At 36.4% G+C, this 18633-nt stretch overlaps 2 protein-coding genes and 1 long non-coding RNA gene across 5 annotated transcripts; 2 read left to right on the top strand and 1 right to left on the bottom strand.

Annotated features, from left to right (window-relative positions):
* Positions 1-8509: 8509 nt before the first annotated feature.
* On the top strand, positions 8510-15384 carry LOC127942177 (protein phosphatase 1 regulatory subunit 14B). 3 transcript variants are annotated; one of them, XM_052537813.1, is made up of 5 exons: positions 8510-8691; positions 8816-9025; positions 13795-13878; positions 14170-14202; positions 14366-15384. In XM_052537813.1, exons 1-5 carry the CDS (start codon positions 8647-8649, stop codon positions 14447-14449), a joined length of 456 nt encoding a protein of 151 aa, XP_052393773.1. In that variant the 5' UTR covers positions 8510-8646; the 3' UTR covers positions 14450-15384. The 3 variants fall into 3 exon arrangements, with proteins under 3 accessions (XP_052393773.1, XP_052393775.1, XP_052393776.1); XM_052537815.1 differs by having other exon boundaries at positions 8512-8691; positions 8829-9025; XM_052537816.1 differs by lacking the exon at positions 8510-8691 and having other exon boundaries at positions 8706-9025.
* LOC127942179 (uncharacterized) lies at positions 9035-10673 on the top strand. The gene is made up of 3 exons (XR_008149274.1): positions 9035-9312; positions 9437-9530; positions 9814-10673. It is a non-coding gene; the product is annotated as an uncharacterized LOC127942179 (long non-coding RNA).
* On the bottom strand, positions 15253-17815 carry fkbp2 (FKBP prolyl isomerase 2). The gene is made up of 6 exons (XM_052537817.1): positions 17667-17815; positions 17101-17261; positions 16908-17020; positions 16551-16597; positions 16424-16459; positions 15253-15927 (listed from the first exon to the last, which is right to left on the bottom strand). Exons 2-6 carry the CDS (start codon positions 17257-17259, stop codon positions 15866-15868), a joined length of 417 nt encoding a protein of 138 aa, XP_052393777.1. The 5' UTR covers positions 17260-17261; positions 17667-17815; the 3' UTR covers positions 15253-15865.
* Between the last annotated feature and the right edge of the window lie 818 nt (positions 17816-18633).

Below are 18633 nucleotides of genomic sequence, written 5' to 3'. Positions count from 1 at the left end.
AACAGACTATTTCTTACTTTATTATAAAGGATTTGTTTCTCTCAAGCATGACAAAAGAAAACAAAACACCTCTTCATACACCTTCATATCAAACTGTTAAGTTCAAGGTAATTGACCCTTTGCTTGGAGTTTGATTGACAGGTGATCTGACCAATCATAACATAGAATCTGCCATTTTGTCTGACAAACAGACCAGACAGGAGGGTAGATTTATGGTTAAATTACATTATGTGTATTGACATCTTTCCGTGGGTTGAAACAAGATACCTTTTGATGTTCATTCATGTTTATTTTGTGCTATAACTAGTATAGAAGAAGAGATGATCGGTTCACATGCTGCTTGAACTGAGGCACTACTGCGATCTGTCACGACACATTAAAAAGAACATTTTAAGTGCTTTTTGTCCATAAAATCAAAGTCATTGGGGCCCAAAATGAACATTTGTCCCAATTTATTATAATTGTATGGACAAAAACTAAATACATTTTAAAATTTTTGTATGTGGTCCACAGAAGAGAGTAAGTTTTCCGTTTTGGAACAACATAAGGGTGCGTAAATTGAACATCTTTGAAGTTTTAAAAGAGTCATATTCATTTCTCAAGGTTCTCAAGTTTTTTTGTTTTTGTTTTTATAATTCAAAAAACTTCAAACGATCAAGTAAAATTTTGATTCGTCATCATGACCCGCTTAATGAATCTATGCTTGAATGGTGTTTTTCTTTTCAAGCTCTTGCGTTCTCCAGAATGTTTGACAGATGGCTCCTGACTCTGTCCCATCCCCCTGCAGACCAGTGAACAGCGCAGTACTACAAAATAGTCATTAGAGGAAAAGAAAGGAAGAAGGAAGACAGGGGAGAAGAAATACTGTGGAGTGGAGAATGTAAATTACAAGAACAGAACAACACAACACAACAGAAACCCTCACGGGAAGAAAGGAGTCAAATACGCTTTTTAAAAAGTCTGTTTATTTGAGGAGCTACAGATATCTCAGCTAGTAAGAATATGAGATGTAAAATCAATCTAACATGCTCTCATTTATTATTCCACAGGAAGAGCCATTCTGACAAGCATCTGTGAAGTGCAGCAAATGTACTATTGCAGATGAGTTGCTTCTAAAAACAGACCACAATGAGAGACATGTTCTTAAACTGTAAAAAATCACAGCCATCAGGAGAATTAATAATTGTACTAATTGATTTGCTAATTTAACTTTTGTATTGTATTAACTTTAACGTGCGCATGAAATGAAAATTCACATTCTGTCTAAATTACATTTTTAAACAAGATGCCTCAACTGTCTGGTGAAATGGCAAATGAAAGTGCATGTCAACAATGTCTAGTGTATATGATTTTTATTTATTTATTTAAGACTTATGACATCTACATTTTCCTGGACGTTGCAGAGAGCTAGTGTTTTATACAGTGAGGAAATTTAAGAGGAAAAAAGGCAATAAAAAGAGAAACCTTGATATTTATTGGAAACCAGAAATAGCTAGCATAAGCGAAGGCCAATGTTCAATAATGCATTTGAACTGAAGCACATTTCCCTCATAACAATGCTGTCACTCTTCACTTGAGATCCTTGGACCCCTTCTGAACATTTTAAGCACATTTTGATGGTCAAATGAGAAGCTTATATTCTTTCTCCTTTCTTTCTCTTTCAAACTTTGCTTCCTTTTTCGAGAAGATCCTCACTCACAGCATCTGAACTGTTTTGTATGTGTCTGGACGTGCGCCATTGTGCTAAAAAATAATGTTATTGAATTTGACAAGACATTCACACTGATAACAGGTGCAAAGCACTTTCAAACCCCACCACAAGTGATGATCCTGAATGATTATCGCCTTAATTAAAAATTCGGAGAACAAGAATCAGATTTTCGTTTTATTCAGTGACAGTCAGTCTTAGCAATCCACAGCTCTATTTTCAAATCACTGCAGAGACAAAAAAAAGACACAGCTGCAGTGACAAACATTACAGTGGCAATTTAGTGCCATCAATCACAGTGGCCGTGGCGAGAGACGGGGCTGAAGCGGGGTCAGCTCACATCGTGCTTCAGAACTCACCCACAGTTGTTACTGGAAATGGCTTCAACTCTGGGCAATCACAGCCATCATGTTGTATCTTACAGCCAGTTTTGACTTTGGCGAGCTCGGTTGGACTGGTGGCAGGGCTGCAGGTAAGTACAAACACCAGGATTGTTATTAAACTACATATATATGTCTGTCAAAGCATGGAAGGCGCAACAACTGCTAATTCGCAGCTTACAGCCTAATGTATAACGTCTAAATCATCAAAAACCTTGACATCTAACCAGCAGATAAACAATTTAGCAAATTAAGCACAACATCGCATTTGCAGTAAAAAAGAAAAACTCTTTCTATTAATAAAAGAGACATATTCCTATATATTCTGAATCTGTAATTACATGTACATTGTTCCCTTTGTGTCTGCCAGGTTGCCTGAATGTCACAGAAAGAGAGTTTCAAATGGTTTGAATTACAACGATGAAGAAATGGAATACAGGGAGTGGGAGGAGAGAGAGAGAGACGGGATGCTTGTTTCATGAATCACTAAGCTCAGGCAAGTTAGTCATCAAGTATCACTGCAGGACGAGGATGATTCACTCTTAGTGCAAACTAACACTGTAGGCTTTCTGAACTTTCTAATATTAGAATACAGTGAGAAGCGGAGCATCATTTTGCCTGCATTTTGCGGTGGTTGTTCCATCTCATTGCAAACAATTGTGTCTCTTTGAAAGTGTATTTATGTTGCTTGGAGTGTGTCACCAAAGTGAGTAATGATACATTTATATGGTGCTTTTGTCACACTCAAAGCACTTCACGGTGAGAGTGGAGTAATCTCTTCCACCTGGAAGAAAATCTGTCATACGCCACATATCAGTGGAGAGGATAGGAACTGTTACAGTCAATTCGAGTATATGGCCAACTGACAGGACAAATTTGTCCTGAACACCACAGTTACAACCCTAAACCTTTTTAAGAAATACCTTTCCCAGATAGCACAGGTACGTCTGCAAGATGTCTGTTAAAGATTGCTTCATCTGGGGCCCGTTTCACTAAGGAGGTTCAACCAACTCTGAGTTTAAACTTGAATGGGAAGATGGGAAACTCTGGGTTTTTGGTTACAGAAGAGCTGAAATTAGTTGGTTTAATCAACTCTAAACTGACTGACTCTGAGTTAAGAGCATGCACCACAACTATAAAAAGCCATTATCAATGGAGCGCCGATATTACGATTCACCATTGCAACAAGCTCCCGCCATATCAGTGTTATAATATCACAAGTGAAAACTGGCAGAACGTTAGATTAATGAACTAATAGCTTATCATTTTTATGGTATCTCATGGGCAAAAAATAATAATAATACTAATAATAATATTTTAAGTGCATTTTTCTTATTTTACAAATGATCTGCCAATAGAGTAAGAAAAATACGACTGTGGCTATTTACACTAAGTGGAATTTAACACTTTCTTAGCAATAGATACTATTTACAGTAGGCTAAGTGCAAGATGCCATTTACAGAAAAAATGTACAGTGAAAATCGTGATATATTCTATTTACCATGTAAAAGTAGCAGTTCTTTGCAACAGGCTAAGTGTAAATAATGAAATGCTAGTTATACTTAATACTACGCTATAACTAGCATCTACAGTAATTATTATTTACACTTAGCCTACTGTAAATATTTTATTCACTTAAAATATTATTATTAACATTATTATTATTTTTTGCCCATGATATAGCATAAAATGATTAGCTATTAGTTCATTAATCTAAAGTTCTGCCAGTTTTCACTTGTGATATTATAACACTGATAAGAATCACATTTGTATTGAGTCTGAAGAATGCAGACGGCTTTTTGGCGGGAGCTTGTTGCCATGGTGAATCGTAATATCGGCGCTCCATTGATAATGGCTTTTTATAGTAGTGGTGCATGCTCTTAACTCAGAGTCAGTCAATTTAGAGTTGATTAAATCAACTCATTTCGCTGTTTTGTAACCGAAAACTCAAGAGTTTCCCATCTCGGGTTAAGTCAACTCAGAGTTCAGGTTTAAACTCAGAGTTGGTTGAACCTCCTTAGTGAAACGGGCCCCAGGTGTCTCCATGCTGTTGTTACTAACACCTCTTGCAGCAGCAAAGGTGTCATATGATGCAATTTCATTTTTCCTTTCTCTTTGGAGTGTTGGAGCTCTTGGTGCATAAAGAAGATCTGTAAAGTTACAAAGACTAAAGTCTCAAATCCAAAGAGATATTCTTTATCAAAGTTAAGACTGGTCCATGCCCACCTAAAATCGCTCGTTTAAACAAGACCCCAAATATCTACATCACTGTGTTGGAAGATTTGCATAACACCGCCCAAATGTTCACGCAAAAAAAGAAGGCGTAACTTTTATTCTCGCTGTAGTTTTGTTGTTGCCGCCGCTGCCATCTTGTGAAGATGCTGTGTTTTGCTGTGAAAAGCGAAACTACTTTGTTTGGCCTTCCAAAAGAGGACGATATCCACTTCATCATGCCTAGTGCTGATCCATGCTGGTCGCTGAGGAAATACATCAACGGGGCAGAGAGGAGCAACAATAATGCACATTATGTGGAAAATAATGTGTGTTTTTTTTTTTTTTTTTACCTTAAACCGCATAAACACATTGCAATACGCCAAATACACAACATAATGTTCTTTTTGGCAATGTCATATGACATATGACTTTAAGCAATCGAATTACAGGTGGGCAATGTTGTATACAAGTGTAAACAGGGTTCAAAACATTTTGAGGCCTACCATTTTGGCCACATTATAGTTTTTTTTTTTTTAATCTACATTTATCGAGTAAAAAGTGTGTGTGTGTATGTTTCTGTAAAAATTTAAAATTAGACTCAGGGTGAAATGAGCTATAATTTTTAAATCATGGTCCCCTTAGAACTTTGTGGTGCTATACACTTTTCCACATCAAAGACAGTTTTATAAATCCGAACATTGGTGTGGATTTTTTGGTACATACACTCCAAGATCAAATCTGTGCATACACACGTTTTATCAATGAGGCCACAGGACTAAACAGGGCATTATCAGTCTCATATCCATGCCTCCCTTTCAGGTTTTGATCAAGCTCAAGTCTGCTTAGCTTCACTGGATATTCTGCAGGATGAAAGCTGCGGTCTAATTTCTGTCAGCGCTTAACATGAATGTCTTGAAACCCCACACAGAAGTGCTCTCCATTACAGACAGGTCCTCAAAGGAGGGAACATGGCCTTCAAGTGAGACTAGATTAAGGCTAAAAAGCAAACTGCTCTGGAAGATGCCTCTCCCAACAGCTCAGACTCACTGAAGATAAATATACAGAGAGAGAGAGAGAGAACTGAATGCACAATCTGATCGTTATCCAATACTTAAAGCCAATGGCAAGTGGTTATGCAACATTTCATGTTGCAGTTGGATTGTTTGAAACACTAACACTAAACTCCATTATTAAAATCCCAAATGGTTTGGAGAAGGCAACATGTACGAGCACTCAGTTCTGCCTTTTGATTGGTTTTGTGGTGACTGTAGAGTGAAGAGGAGCAGTTGTGAGGGAGGCTCACAGGACCCAGAGCTCATAATCCAGAGCTGGTGTGTGGCACACAGGGGCCACTGAACCAGTTACACGCTGCATTAAAAAGAAGGATAATGGCCTCGCTGGCAGCTACTGTATTTCATACAAGGTCTGCCCTAGAAGCAGTAAATCACAAAAGAAGAAATCTAAAACTGATTTACTGAGCATTTTCAGACAACAGTGGATATTACTGTACATATTTGGCAGATCAGGTTTGACTGCAGTTCAGTTTGTTCTGTAAACAGAGAGAAGTGCCTGTAAATGTATCCAGGATGATAATTCTGGATGGGTCTTTTTTTTTTTTTTTTTTTTTTTTTTTTTTTTTTGTTATTCACTGTGAAGTATTTAAAATGCATTAGTTGTTTTTATTCTGATCATTTTGTTCTAAATGTGCATATGCATGACATATTTTTCTAGTTTTACAGTTACACATTCATCTATGAAGAACACCTCGTTTTGTCACAAGTCAAATTGCTTTCTCATTTCTAAGTTTAAAAAAAGCAGCTCCAATTCCAAATTCCTGCATTATATAATGGCCTCTCCTCATCAATGTGGTTTACTAGACACTAGTCAATAAAATAGAGTGAACATAGACTGCCCTCTAGTGATTGAGCTTTATAGAATTCTGTTGAAGAGCAGTTTGAAAACCTCTAAATGTAAGTCTCTCTAACTCTTCAAATGATTAAGTATTTATAAATTAATATTTATTCAGCAAGGATACAGAAAATGCATATATAAAAAACTTTTAGAATGCTACAAAAAATATAAATAAATATATCAAATTCAAATAAACAATGTTGTTTTGAACTTTCTGTTCCCAAAATCCTGAAAAACTGTTTCCACAAAAATATTAAGATAAGTTTTCTGTTTTCAGCACTGATAATAATAATAATACAAATATTTCTTGAGCAGAAAATAAGCATATTAGAATGAATTCTGAAGGATCATGTGACAGTGAAGACTGCAGTAATTATGCTGAAAACTCAGCTTTGCCATCAAATGAATAAATCTATTTAATTTACATAAATTACATAAATTATGAAATCTACTGTAACAGAAAATAGTTATTTGAAATTGTGATCATATTTCAGACTATTACTGAATATTAGTTTTACTGAAACCAAAATAAATGCAGCCTTGGTGGGCATGAAAGATTTTCAAAAACATTAAAACATCTTACGTATCCCTAACTTATCCCTAACTCTTTAAAATAATCACATTTTGTTGCTTTGCAGTCTAAAATGAATACAGAGTTTTTGTTTTATACAGCTGTATTAACAATTTATTTGCAACTTACAAGTGAAAGATATAAAACCAACATGTCATAGAAAAAAAAACAGGTGCTTCTGAATACATTAGAATGTCGTGAAAATTTTCATTTATTTCAGTAATTCAACTCAAACTGTGAAACTTGTATATTAAATAAATTCAATGCACACAGACTGAAGTAGTTTGAGTCTTTGGTTCTTTTCATTGTGATGATTTAGGCTCACATTTAACAAATGTATTTTAATTTGATGGTGACCTCTTGTGGACTGATTATCTGGTGATTCTTTTCTATACCTGCAGTATCACACCATCACATTGTGGGGGTCTATATTAATATGATAAGCCTTTCTGGCAATTTTTGACTATAATTATTGAAGTTTTAGGATCATACATTTAAAGACGAGCATTAAATCTGTTGCTAATTTTAAAAACTTAAGTAGAAAGAGAAATGTGCACCCTTGCATTCTTTCCACATCCACATTATTATTGCAACAAGCAGATGATTCAGCATTACAGCTGCAAAACTATTTAAGTAAGGATAGGAATGTGTTTTTCCTAAAAATAGGCTGGCTATGTGATGCATATTTCTTCTTTTATTAATTAATTGCTTTATCTTGTCTTTAAGGTTTCCATTGTAAGTGCATTACTGCAACATTTTCTTTTCTGGATTTTAGTATTCATTTTAATAGTTTAATAGCTATGTTAAATAGTTCTGATAGTAAAGTGACAAGATTAACCCACTAAAATTGATCATTTTTAGTTTAATTGCAAAAGGTGATTTACTGCAATGAATAAACCAGTTATGGTTTAATAAATTATAATGTTGGATTTTACAACAAGCGTAATGCACAATGTGTGCCCCTGCATCATGGAGAGAGAAAGAGAGAGAGAGAAGTTTGATTTGGATGGAATAGTCCACAAGATGGAAAGAGGGGTGAATGAGATGGGGAGCTATTTAAAAACAAGATATATGTGACTGGAATTATTGTGTTACTTTATAAAAACAAAGATTAACTATTAACCCATTGTCTATTAGACCAGTAGACACAGCCTGCATAGGAACTAATGTGAAAAATTGGCGTGGTTATTTTTCATAGTGATAGGAGGTCCGATTTTTTTTTTTTTCGCGATTCGGTTCTTTTGAACAGCTCGTTTTAAACAGGAAAGGTTCAAATACCATTAAGCGCTTCTTTTGCGCCTCGACGTAATTGGGTAATGCTAATGACATAGTCCCTGACACGACTTAAAATTATATAATTTAAATTATATATCATATCTGTATATTCACAGTATGATTTATGTGTAACATTTCTGCTAATGGTAATGGCTTTTAAAGTACCCTACAGCAGTTGACAGTCAAATCATCAGTTGGCTCAAAATATTCATATCATCAGCTGCTGTTTTCGGTTCGGACAGGTTTTCGCGCGAAAGAAACGGTTCACAGTTCAACTCTGCAGTGATAGCATACTATGTCTACATTTGATTATTTCTTAAAAGTGTACAGTAGTGTGCTAGTAGCAAGTTAGTCCGTTTTAGTGAACCGCCTTTACCGCTTTATTAAAAAGATCCGACTCTACTGATTCAGAAATTTAAAAGATCCGAAGGAGTCGTTCACGACTTCGCTAGTATTTCAGCGCGGACACTTGGAGGAGCCCACAGGCTGTTCTGTGACAATTGATAGACCGATTTAGGGAAGATGGACTTTGATAAACCACGGTCATACAATTAGTCTGATGAATTATTGTTCTCTAAGCTCTTTGTATGACTGATCCCAGTCTACCGTTGCGAACTCCTTGTAATCTAAAGGTCTGTTCCATTTCAAGAATAAGGGGCCCCGTACTTTTTTTTCAACATGCAATGGATGTGCACATGACCAGCGCTCTCTTTTGAATCGATGTTCTAATTAATTAAGCCATTAAATCCACTTCAGCTTTTTCTATTAGGGACCATGGCAGCGGTAACAAGTCCGGAAACGACACCTCAACCACGGGTTTATTTTCAAACACCTCCCGGTACCGAAGAAGAAGTGCCTCAGAAACAAGGACGAGTGACCGTAAAATATGACAGAAAAGAGCTGAGGAGGCGACTGAATTTGGAGGAGTGGATAGTTAGCCAGTTAATGAATCTCTACGACTGCGAGGTAGGACACAAAACGCTGTCATTGCTTTGATCGCGTGCAGTCCTTTGTTGCAATGAATGACAGATCTTTCTTCCCAGTTCTCGAGCACCGGCATTCCTCTCGCTCCATTCGTCCTGTCCGTTTTGCGTGATAAATGCCTTGCTTTCATTAATTGTTGCTTATTAAGAGCAGCATGGCATCTTTTATTTTTATGTCTTGATTTTTAGTCGATGTTGATTTTATGGTTATGCATTTACACACTGAAGGGCGTGGCATGACAGAACTACAGACAAAGCCATAAAACAAAGGTGAGCGTCATGGACAGGTGCTGCAAGGGATAAAATAAGCACCTAATGCATCCTTTATGCATAATGCATCCATCCATATTTATTTAATCGAAAAGTGGGCTTGCCTCATATGTTAATGTGACAGATCTACAGTATATGAAGATGGAGCTCCAGTTGCATGAACAAAGACATGGATTCCAATCCCAATATATTTCTGTCTACAGATGCACAAAACCCAGGTATCACTGATTATGATTTATATATATATTTATATATATTGCACATATTTACAGTAGGTGACACCGGTCGAGAAGTGTTTTTTTTTTTTTTGTCTTTGTAACCTCCTGTGATGTTTAGAATCACCCTTCTAGTCATTGTGATGATGTCATCTGTTCAGACATGCAAAGCATGCTTCACTTTGAGCTTGATTTAGCCTCCAGGGCTAATATAACTGACCTAGATTATGTGCCACATAAAACTAGGCAGCTATTAAAATGAGATTTTTCTGAATGCTCTTTTCAGCCCAGCGCTAGGCCTCATCCTGAGCTAAATTCTGGCTTTGGGAATCCACATTTCGCTTTGTCTCATTGACATACTACAAAGTAGCCGAATCCATTGGATTTGCTTGAGAGCCTCTGACTTGGTTTGTGATGAATGTTTTTTTTTTTTTATCTCTGAATACAATCATACACATTACTGTGATATTTAAATAATAATAAGGGAGAGAAAAATAGAAGCACACACATTTGAACCCGTGAAATGTCATCTGAATCCCACAGGTTATTAGTATAATAATGTGCTCTGACAGGAGAGCTCGTACATTATATTGCTAGTCTCAGCAATGTTTCGGTCCAATTAGGTTGATGTTTAGAATGCACATCTTAAATCACAACTGCCCTCAGCAAAAACTGAAGATAAATGTTTGTACCTAAGAGGATAACCATGTACACTGACAAATAGCATAAGCTAATATGAACTGGTTGTGGACTTTTTTTCAGAGCAGCATGGACAAAGGTTGGCTTAAATGTGATTTTGTGAAATGATTAGGTTTGTGAGAATATTGTGTGTCTATAATGGCTAATGGCTGTTTTTTTTTTCCCAGTCATGTGTACGTCATCTCATTGAGCAGTGAAAAGAATTATATGTGATGGAAAAGTTACCGGTCATTATCGCAAAATTAACTGGCTGATTAGGATGCTGATGTAGAGTGACTACTTAAATAAACAAACTGACATGAAAAACATACATACACTACCCTTCAAAAGTTTGGGAAAAAAAATTTTCAGAATTTTTTAAAGAAAAATCTCACCACGGCTGCATTATTTTATTTAAAAATACAGTAAAAACAGTAATATTTCGAAATATTATTACAATTTAACACAACTGTTGTCTATTTATATGTATTTTGAAATGTAATGTATTCTTGTGATGGCAAGCATGAATTTCCAGGATAGTCCTGTGATCCTTCAGAAATCATTCTAAAATTCAGATTTGCTGCTCAAGAGAAATTAATTTCAGTCAATGTTAAAACAGTTGTTTTGCTTAACTTTTTTTTTTTGTGAACTGAGATAAATTTTTTCCAGGATTCTTTGATGAATAGAATTGAAACAAATACTTTGTAACATTATACGTATTTACTGTCACTTTTGATCAATTTTATGCAATTTAACCCTTGCTGAATAAAGCGATTCATTTCTTTCAGAAGACTCTTGGTGACACCTTGTGTGAACTGAAGTGTATATTTAATAATTTAAGTAGGAAATTTGTTTGGTTTTAATATTTTAACTGTATGACAGCAATTAATTCATAAACACAAAATTCCATGATGGAAAAGGTGCTAATATGCATCCTTTAGTGGCAAATAAGGTATAGAGATGTCAATAGGCCTTGGCCATTGTCAGTATTGAGCCCTGATTTGACCAAAGACTACCATGTTTGATCAGTCAGAAGTAAATATTCTAAAGAGCCAATATTATGCACTTCAGAATCCCATTACTGATTTATGAAGAGCTGCATTAGTCTAAGTAATAGCTGCAAGAGAAGATGTTTTACTTTATGAGTAGTACCTATGGATAGGCTTTGGTCAGCTGTGGTGTGCTAGAGGAACTCTGCAATATGGGTCAGTGTGAAGGGTTTCATAACAGACCTGCTTTCTTAATGTCTGCAAGAGCACATACACTTGAAGAAAAACTCGTGAAAGTTCCTTCCACGGAAGCTTTCCTCCCCCGTCTCCCTCAGCATATATAAACTCACTAATGGAGCTTAATAGCTCTGCAGGAACAGCAAAATGAGAGTGAATCTTAGATGAAAAGGAGTGTGACTGCAAACTAGCTGCAATAAGACATAAAAATCCTGGGTTTCACACCGCAGAGGCTAAAGCTGAGGTTGTGCTTCCATTCATTTACTGTGTCTCAGTCTAAGAAGCTATAAGACAGCTTTGTGTGGATAGAGACACAATGTTGTATTTATAAGCTGACAGGAAATGCATGGAAATTATTGGTAACACTTTAGAATAAGGTTCCATTAGTTAATGTTAGTTAATGTATTAATTAACATGAACAAACAATGAATAATACATTTATTACTGTATTTATTCATCTTCGTTAATGTTAGTTAATGAAAATACAGTTATTAATTGTTAGTTCATGGTAATTCACAGTGCATTAACTAATGTTAACAAGCACGACTTTTGATTTAAATAATGCATTAGTAAATGTTGAAATTAACATGAACTAAGACTTATAAATGCTGTAGAAGGATTGTTCTTGCTTAGTTCATGTTAACGAAAGTAGTTAACTAACATTAACTAATGGAACCTTATTCTAAAGTGTTACCAAATTATTTTTACAAGAACACAATGAATTGCATGAGCTTCAGCCCATCTTGTTGTGCAGAAAGGATGTCATGCACAAAGGCCAGGGATGGCTGGATTTCTGAAAATTATGCAAGAATGGTACCTTTAGGAGTACATCATCTTGTGGGCCAACTCGGTATCTTATCTACCCCTAAAAGGTTTGTCAGGTATTTTTATGCAGTAAAGAGAGTCCACCCCCCAAAAAAAGAAAACTGTCACAATTTACTCAACTTATGCAATTTCAAACCAGTATGACTTCCTCTCTTCTGTGAAACACAAAGGGAGATATTTTGAAGAATGCTGGCAACCAGTTCCCAACGGTTCCCATTGACCTCCATTACATGGATAGAAAATGTTACAAAATTCAATGGGAACCAAACATTTATGATTAACAGCATTTCTTCAAAATAATATCTTTTGTGTTCTGCCCAAAAAAGTCAACAGGTTTGGAATGACATGAAAGAGAGTAAACGATGAGAGAATTAAATTTTTTTTTTTTGGGTGGACTACACATTGCTACTCTTAAAGGGATAGTTCACCCAAAAATGAAAATGTGATGTATACCTGCTTAACCCCAGGGAATCAAAGATGCAGGTGACATTTTGTTTCTTCAGTAGAACACAAATCAAGATTTTTAACTCAAACCATTTTAGTCTGTCAGTCGTATAATGTAAGTGGATGGGAATCACGGCTTTGAGAGTCAAAAAACATACATGAAACTTGTGAAGACACATTGATGTGAAGAGACAAAGCAATCAGTCTGTGCAAGAAACTGAAGAATATTTATATCGTTTTTTACCATAATGTCTGAACTGTCCTGAGCACGACCTCAACGGCTGGCACACAACACATCTTCTTGTTTTATGGTGGATTGCAGACTTGTAAGTGCATTACCTCCACCTATCTCTCAAGAGAACCATTGACACTCCTAATTGAGATTATAGATAGAGTGTCAATGGTCCACTTAAGAAATAGGAGGCGGTAATGCACTTACAAGTCTGCAGTCCACCATAAAGCAAGAAGAAGATGCTTACGCACCAGGGCACCTGCGGTGAAAATCGGAGGGAAAAATATATAATATAAAATATATAAATACTGTTCAGTTTCTTGCACAGAAAAATCTTTTTTTTTTGTCTTTACACATCAATGAATCATCACGAGCCACAGGGTTTAATTTGGTTTGTACATTTTTTTTTTCTTTACTCTAAGCTGTGATTCTCATACACTTACATTATATGACTGACAGACTGCAACAGTTTAAGTTAAAAATCTAAATTTGTGTTCTACTGAAGAAACAGTAACCTACATCTTGGATGCCCTGGGGGTAAGCAGATAAACATAAATTTTTCCTTTTTGGGTTAATTATCCCTTTAAGGTACCAGTATGCACCTCTCATTAGTATACCAGGTACAAAGTTGTCCCCTGTGACAAGCTGTTGTAACCCCTATTATAAATAATAATCAGCCCTTGTTAGCTGCATAAACTCTGAGATCAAGAGATGTTTCCCTGACTGATTTCACCTCTTACTGGTCTACATAGTTCATGACCTGACCGCCGTTCTGTAGATTTTGAATTATTCACCTGACTGTTTTTTTTTTCACAGGACACCCCATTAACATCTCTCTCATCAGTGGTTCTGTGTTTTGCAGGAGGATGAGGTGCCTGAGCTGGAAATAGATGTGGATGAGCTGCTGGATCTTCCCAGTGATGTCGAGAGAACCATTCGAGTGAAGGTCTGATCACATCTTTAATTTACTTGATTCAATTCGCTTCAGATATTTCTTCATAAGAATATTAACGTTCCCAGAATACCGAATTGCACTGTAGTACCCCTCTGAAATATCATCTGCAGGTGCTTTGACAGTAATCCTTCTTCAGCTCGCAAGCTCTTTTTAAAGACTAAATTTTCAGCCGGAGATTTATTTCAGCGTTTTGCATCAGCTTTCCGCTTTCATTGGTACACAGTTGGAAAAACAGCAGATTAGTCTAAAAGGCATTAATTCTCTTTTCATTTTTGTTTTCAGATGCTGCTGGTCGACTGTTACAAGCCTAATGATGTAAGTGTCATTTTGAATATTAATAGTATTAGCAATTACCTTCATTACAAGCGGTCGTGATATTCTCAGAGCCACTCATTACAATGCGATTATGCTTCATTTATTCACACTCTAAACAGAAATATGCTTCTTCTTGCCATAATTCTCTCTGTGGCACCTGCAGGATTTCATAGCGGCGTTGCTGGAGAAGGTCCGAGGGATGCAGAAACTCAACACCCCCCAGAAGAAAGGGGAGCTGACGCCATGAGGTCACCACAGCTCCTCCCACCACCTCCCAACCAACCTGTCACTCCAAACCCAGAGGAGAGATGCAGGCATGCAGACCCAACCACTAAATCACAGCGTCTGTCAAATGGACATCAATGACACGAGTCCAGCCAAGCCAATCTCAACTGCAGGTTGATCACTCCAAACTGTTTTTACTTCGTCTTAGTACTGTTTCAGCATATATTACATGTAGAGAGTGTGGTAGTGTCCCTTTAGCTTAAAACTCCTGTGGTGATTTAGGGAAAGGAATCAAATGGTTGATGTTAAGGTTACAATGTTCATTAATACACTTCTTTCAGCCACGTGACTTGGCTTGATGTGTCCGTCTGTAATCAAGTAGGAAATTAAACTGATTGCGTTTCACCCCCTTTTTTGTCGGTCTCTCACATATGCTGTCTTTTAAGGGCGGAATAATTTTTTGCAGGCCAGAAAATAGTTTTTAGATGTGGGGTTTCAGATTTTGGGGTGTGTTGATGTAATCTGGGAAGAGGGAGGGGGGGTGAGAATTGTGAACTTGTGTTTTGTAAGCCATTTTTAATCTACCATTTTTAGGGAAAGAAAAACAACAGGTATGTGTTTAGTGCTACTGCTTTTAAAAATCATTTGACTGAGGAAGATTAAACTAGTTTGAGGATGAAGAGTAGAGTGAATTTGTTACATCTGATATTTTTACTAGTCTTTGCAAATATGAAGAGAATGCCTAGTTGTGATGCAGGCGAAGTATGAAAATGCTTTGGTAGTGTAGGCCAAGGTTAATGCGAAATAAAGCTCAAAGCCCACATATCTTTTGTAAATAAAAAGTTTATTCATTTTCAAGTGACCAAGAACTTGTTGGAATGGCAGAACCTGTACTGTGTGCACTCTCACAACCAAATACGTGTAGTAAGGCTCTCAAATAAACAATGGTGCTACATACATGTCTGAAAAGCTGTGTCATTCTTTTTTGAAAGGAGAAACAACCCAAAAAAATCTAAGTGTTGTTACAGAACTTTTTTTTTTTATATCTGAAAAAGGTCTTTAAAGGTATTCATCTACCCAAAAATGAAAACTCTTGTCACGTACTCACACTCATGTCATTCAAACCTGTAGGACTTTGTTTTTCTATATAACACAAAAGAGGATAATTTGAAGAATATTCAGAATGATCTTGTTCCATTGATTTCCATTCTATTCAATGTCAATGGAATCTGAAATCATTTAGCTATCAGCATTCTTGAAAATATTTTCTTGTATGTTCTACTGAAGAAAGTCAGTCATACAGCTTTGGAATGACGCGACAGTGAATAAATGATTTCACAGACACCTTTGACACCAGTACAGCAGTGGAGCAGCTGCAGTCGTTGATCTTGCTGCAAAAACACTGATTCTAAAGACTGACAGCCCCACAGATCTGTCATTATAAATCAGATCTTCGCTCAATGCTCAACAGCTCTACTTCAAAGATGAGCGTGGCACCACCTAGTGAGAAAACAGATTTGCAATGTGAGACAATATGATACATTGGTTCTCAACCTTTTAGACTGGATTTTCCAGCACAATTTTCAAAGCCCCTCTCCCTTGTAAGGTAAGATATTTCTGCCAGTATATAAACCAGCTGTTAAAGATATTATGAATATTAAGTATATATATTCATTTGAAGGTCATCCTGCAGCCCTCTTGAAGTTTGCTGAGCCACACATAAAAGTATATAAATGTCACTGTGTAGACAACAAAACATCAAACTAAATGGCATCTGAAGCTAAATATTTTTGAATATCAATGTCATTTTCTGGAATGTTTATTACTGAGTAAAAAGTCATTCAAATGCTTCACCAATACTAGTCAAGGTGAATGAATGGATCCCTAACAAATCAAGCTTTAATTTTCCATTTAGTGTAGAAATATATTTAATATTAACATGCTTTATTTCAGACTCCATGTTAAGAACTAAAGAAATGATTGTTAATCATTTTACCTGGAATTTTTGGCGGTGCTCCTCTATCGCCATAACCTGTAGTTAAACAGTGACGTATTTTAAAACATGATCTAAAAATCAGAGATTTTGAATCTCATGGAACATATTACATTTCTGTCACACTCACCAAGCTCAGAGGGAATAACCAGCTTCCTCTTCTCACCCTCACACATCCTAAGAGCAAAGAGAAGGAACATCACATGCTAAACCGGCTTTTTATAAATCAGGACATCTAAGATATGACAGGAAATCACAGGGAAATAAGATGCTAAACTTGATCTCTAACACACTCTAGCCTGTTTGCAGACCACTTGGCCACAGCATCAACACATGCTAATATATCTAACAGATTTCCACCATGGCTCTTAAATCTAATATGCTAATTCCTCTTTATTAGACTAACTTTTAGGTTCATCTCTTTAAATCCTAATCCTGACTGATAGAATCGAAGATCATCTAGAAACGCAGTAGCGCTGCCGCTCACCCCAACAAACCCTGATCCCAGCCCTTGATGACCTGTCCTGTGCCAAGAGTGAAGGTGAAGGGCTGATTCCTCGGTATACTGCTGTCAAATTCTGTCCCATCCTCCAGTTTCCCCTGCAGATAAAAACAGACAGTTACAGGAAGACATTTTTGGTCATGAATAATGTTTAGGTCAGAGCAGTCAAGACACTTACAGTGTAGTGCATGTTCAACACGTCTCCCTTTCGGGACTTTATAGGACAGTTGTCCACTCTTTTCTTGATTCCAATCTGTAGTTTTTTCTTTTCAGCCCCTTGCACAAGTGCCATGGGGATGGACATCAGAGTGACAGCTAATACTAAATTCAGTCTCATGTCTGTGGGAAAAAAGAAACATCAGAGCTCAGAAATGACATGAATGAAATTAACCCTTTGACCAAAAAACAGTGCTCCTCTCTGCGCATGCGTGTGCTCTCCACACAAAAGTACACGTTATCATGTAATCGATGCAGTAATTGGCTAAAGCAGAAACCTTATAAATGAGCTTATACTAATCTATAAGGTGCGTTCTAACGAGCAAAACACCTTTTTTTGTAGCGTGGTGGATTTATTTTAGAGGAAGTTTACTAGATGACGGCAACGGTTTTCTGCTGTTTATTAGGAACATTCGCTTACTGTATCGTGTTCTATAGATTTAACGTTAGCCGTCTACAAATAGAGAGGCCTGGCCTCCTCTATTGTAGTCGTTTGAATGCTTAATTGGTAAATAAAAATGCTATTACCTGTAGTAATAATAATACACTCGACCCTGCTGAATCTCAGAATGACTCCTTCATTAAGGGAAGTGACGTCAGCAGGCCTGGATCGCTTCCTGTTAGCTTTGCAAAATCCAGTTCATCATTCGAAATCGAAGAGGGTTAAGAAATTACAATAATTAAAATAAATATATGTATATTTAACGTATATTGTATTTAAATAAGAATGTTACTTTATACTACACTGACAAATCAATCTAATATAATATTATGGGTTGCTTTGAGGAAATTCTGGGGTGGTGAAACGGGACTTTTATTTTGTTTGTCACTACGATTATTGATCTTGCACACATGAGGGCACTATTTCCTCATGAATTACTTTCTTATTTGCACAAACCCCAGCTAAACCCCAGTGACACATTTTAAACGTTTACGATAACCTTATTATAATTAATAATATATTGTAATCAAGAGTAGTAGCCTACTGTATATTGTATAATGGTGGCTACATATATATATATATATATATATGTATTCAAAAAAGCAACAGGCTTTTGTGGAACATTTATTTTTATGTCTCTTAATTAACTTTGTATCATATTGCATTATATGTTTTGCCCTCGTTATATGTTATGCATGAACAAAATTCCCTATTTTTGCTTAGTTTGGGCCTCTGAATAAACACGGTTCCTTCTTTTATTCGAGCTCGATATTCTCTACAATATTACTACTATATTGGCCAGATATAATACATGGTTAGAGTCTGTTAGACTCAAGAGTGGTTAGAGAGTTTGACTCTAACCATAGGGTTGTGGGTTTGAATCTCGGGCTGGCAATACCATGGCTTAGGAGCCCTTGAGCAAGGCATTGAACCCCCAGCTGCTCACTTGGTGAAGCAGCATAAATGGAATTCTGAGTGTGGGTCACCATACTTGGCTGAATGTCATGTCACTTTTACATATAATGTTCAATAAAATAAACTGCTCCATTAAAA

The sequence above is a fragment of the Carassius gibelio genome, chromosome A21, assembly GCF_023724105.1.
Source record: "Carassius gibelio isolate Cgi1373 ecotype wild population from Czech Republic chromosome A21, carGib1.2-hapl.c, whole genome shotgun sequence".
Taxonomy (NCBI): domain Eukaryota; kingdom Metazoa; phylum Chordata; class Actinopteri; order Cypriniformes; family Cyprinidae; genus Carassius; species Carassius gibelio.
Note: the sequence above shows the minus strand (reverse complement) of the source record. Positions and strands in the feature narration are given on the sequence as shown.

Excerpts from the sequence above, each read along its gene's own strand:
- LOC127942177 (XM_052537813.1), top strand. The coding sequence starts at position 8,647 with ATGACTGATCCCAGTCTACCGTTGCGAACTCCTTGTAATCTAAAG. Across the intron at positions 13,879-14,169 it reads AGAGAACCATTCGAGTGAAG|ATGCTGCTGGTCGACTGTTA; the intron begins GTCTGATCACAT and ends TTTTGTTTTCAG. Across the intron at positions 14,203-14,365 it reads ACTGTTACAAGCCTAATGAT|GATTTCATAGCGGCGTTGCT; the intron begins GTAAGTGTCATT and ends TGGCACCTGCAG.
- fkbp2 (XM_052537817.1), bottom strand. The coding sequence starts at position 17,259 with ATGAGACTGAATTTAGTATTAGCTGTCACTCTGATGTCCATCCCCATG. Across the intron at positions 16,460-16,550 it reads GGTTATTCCCTCTGAGCTTG|GTTATGGCGATAGAGGAGCA; the intron begins GTGAGTGTGACA and ends GTTTAACTACAG. Across the intron at positions 15,928-16,423 it reads AGCACCGCCAAAAATTCCAG|GTGGTGCCACGCTCATCTTT; the intron begins GTAAAATGATTA and ends TTTTCTCACTAG.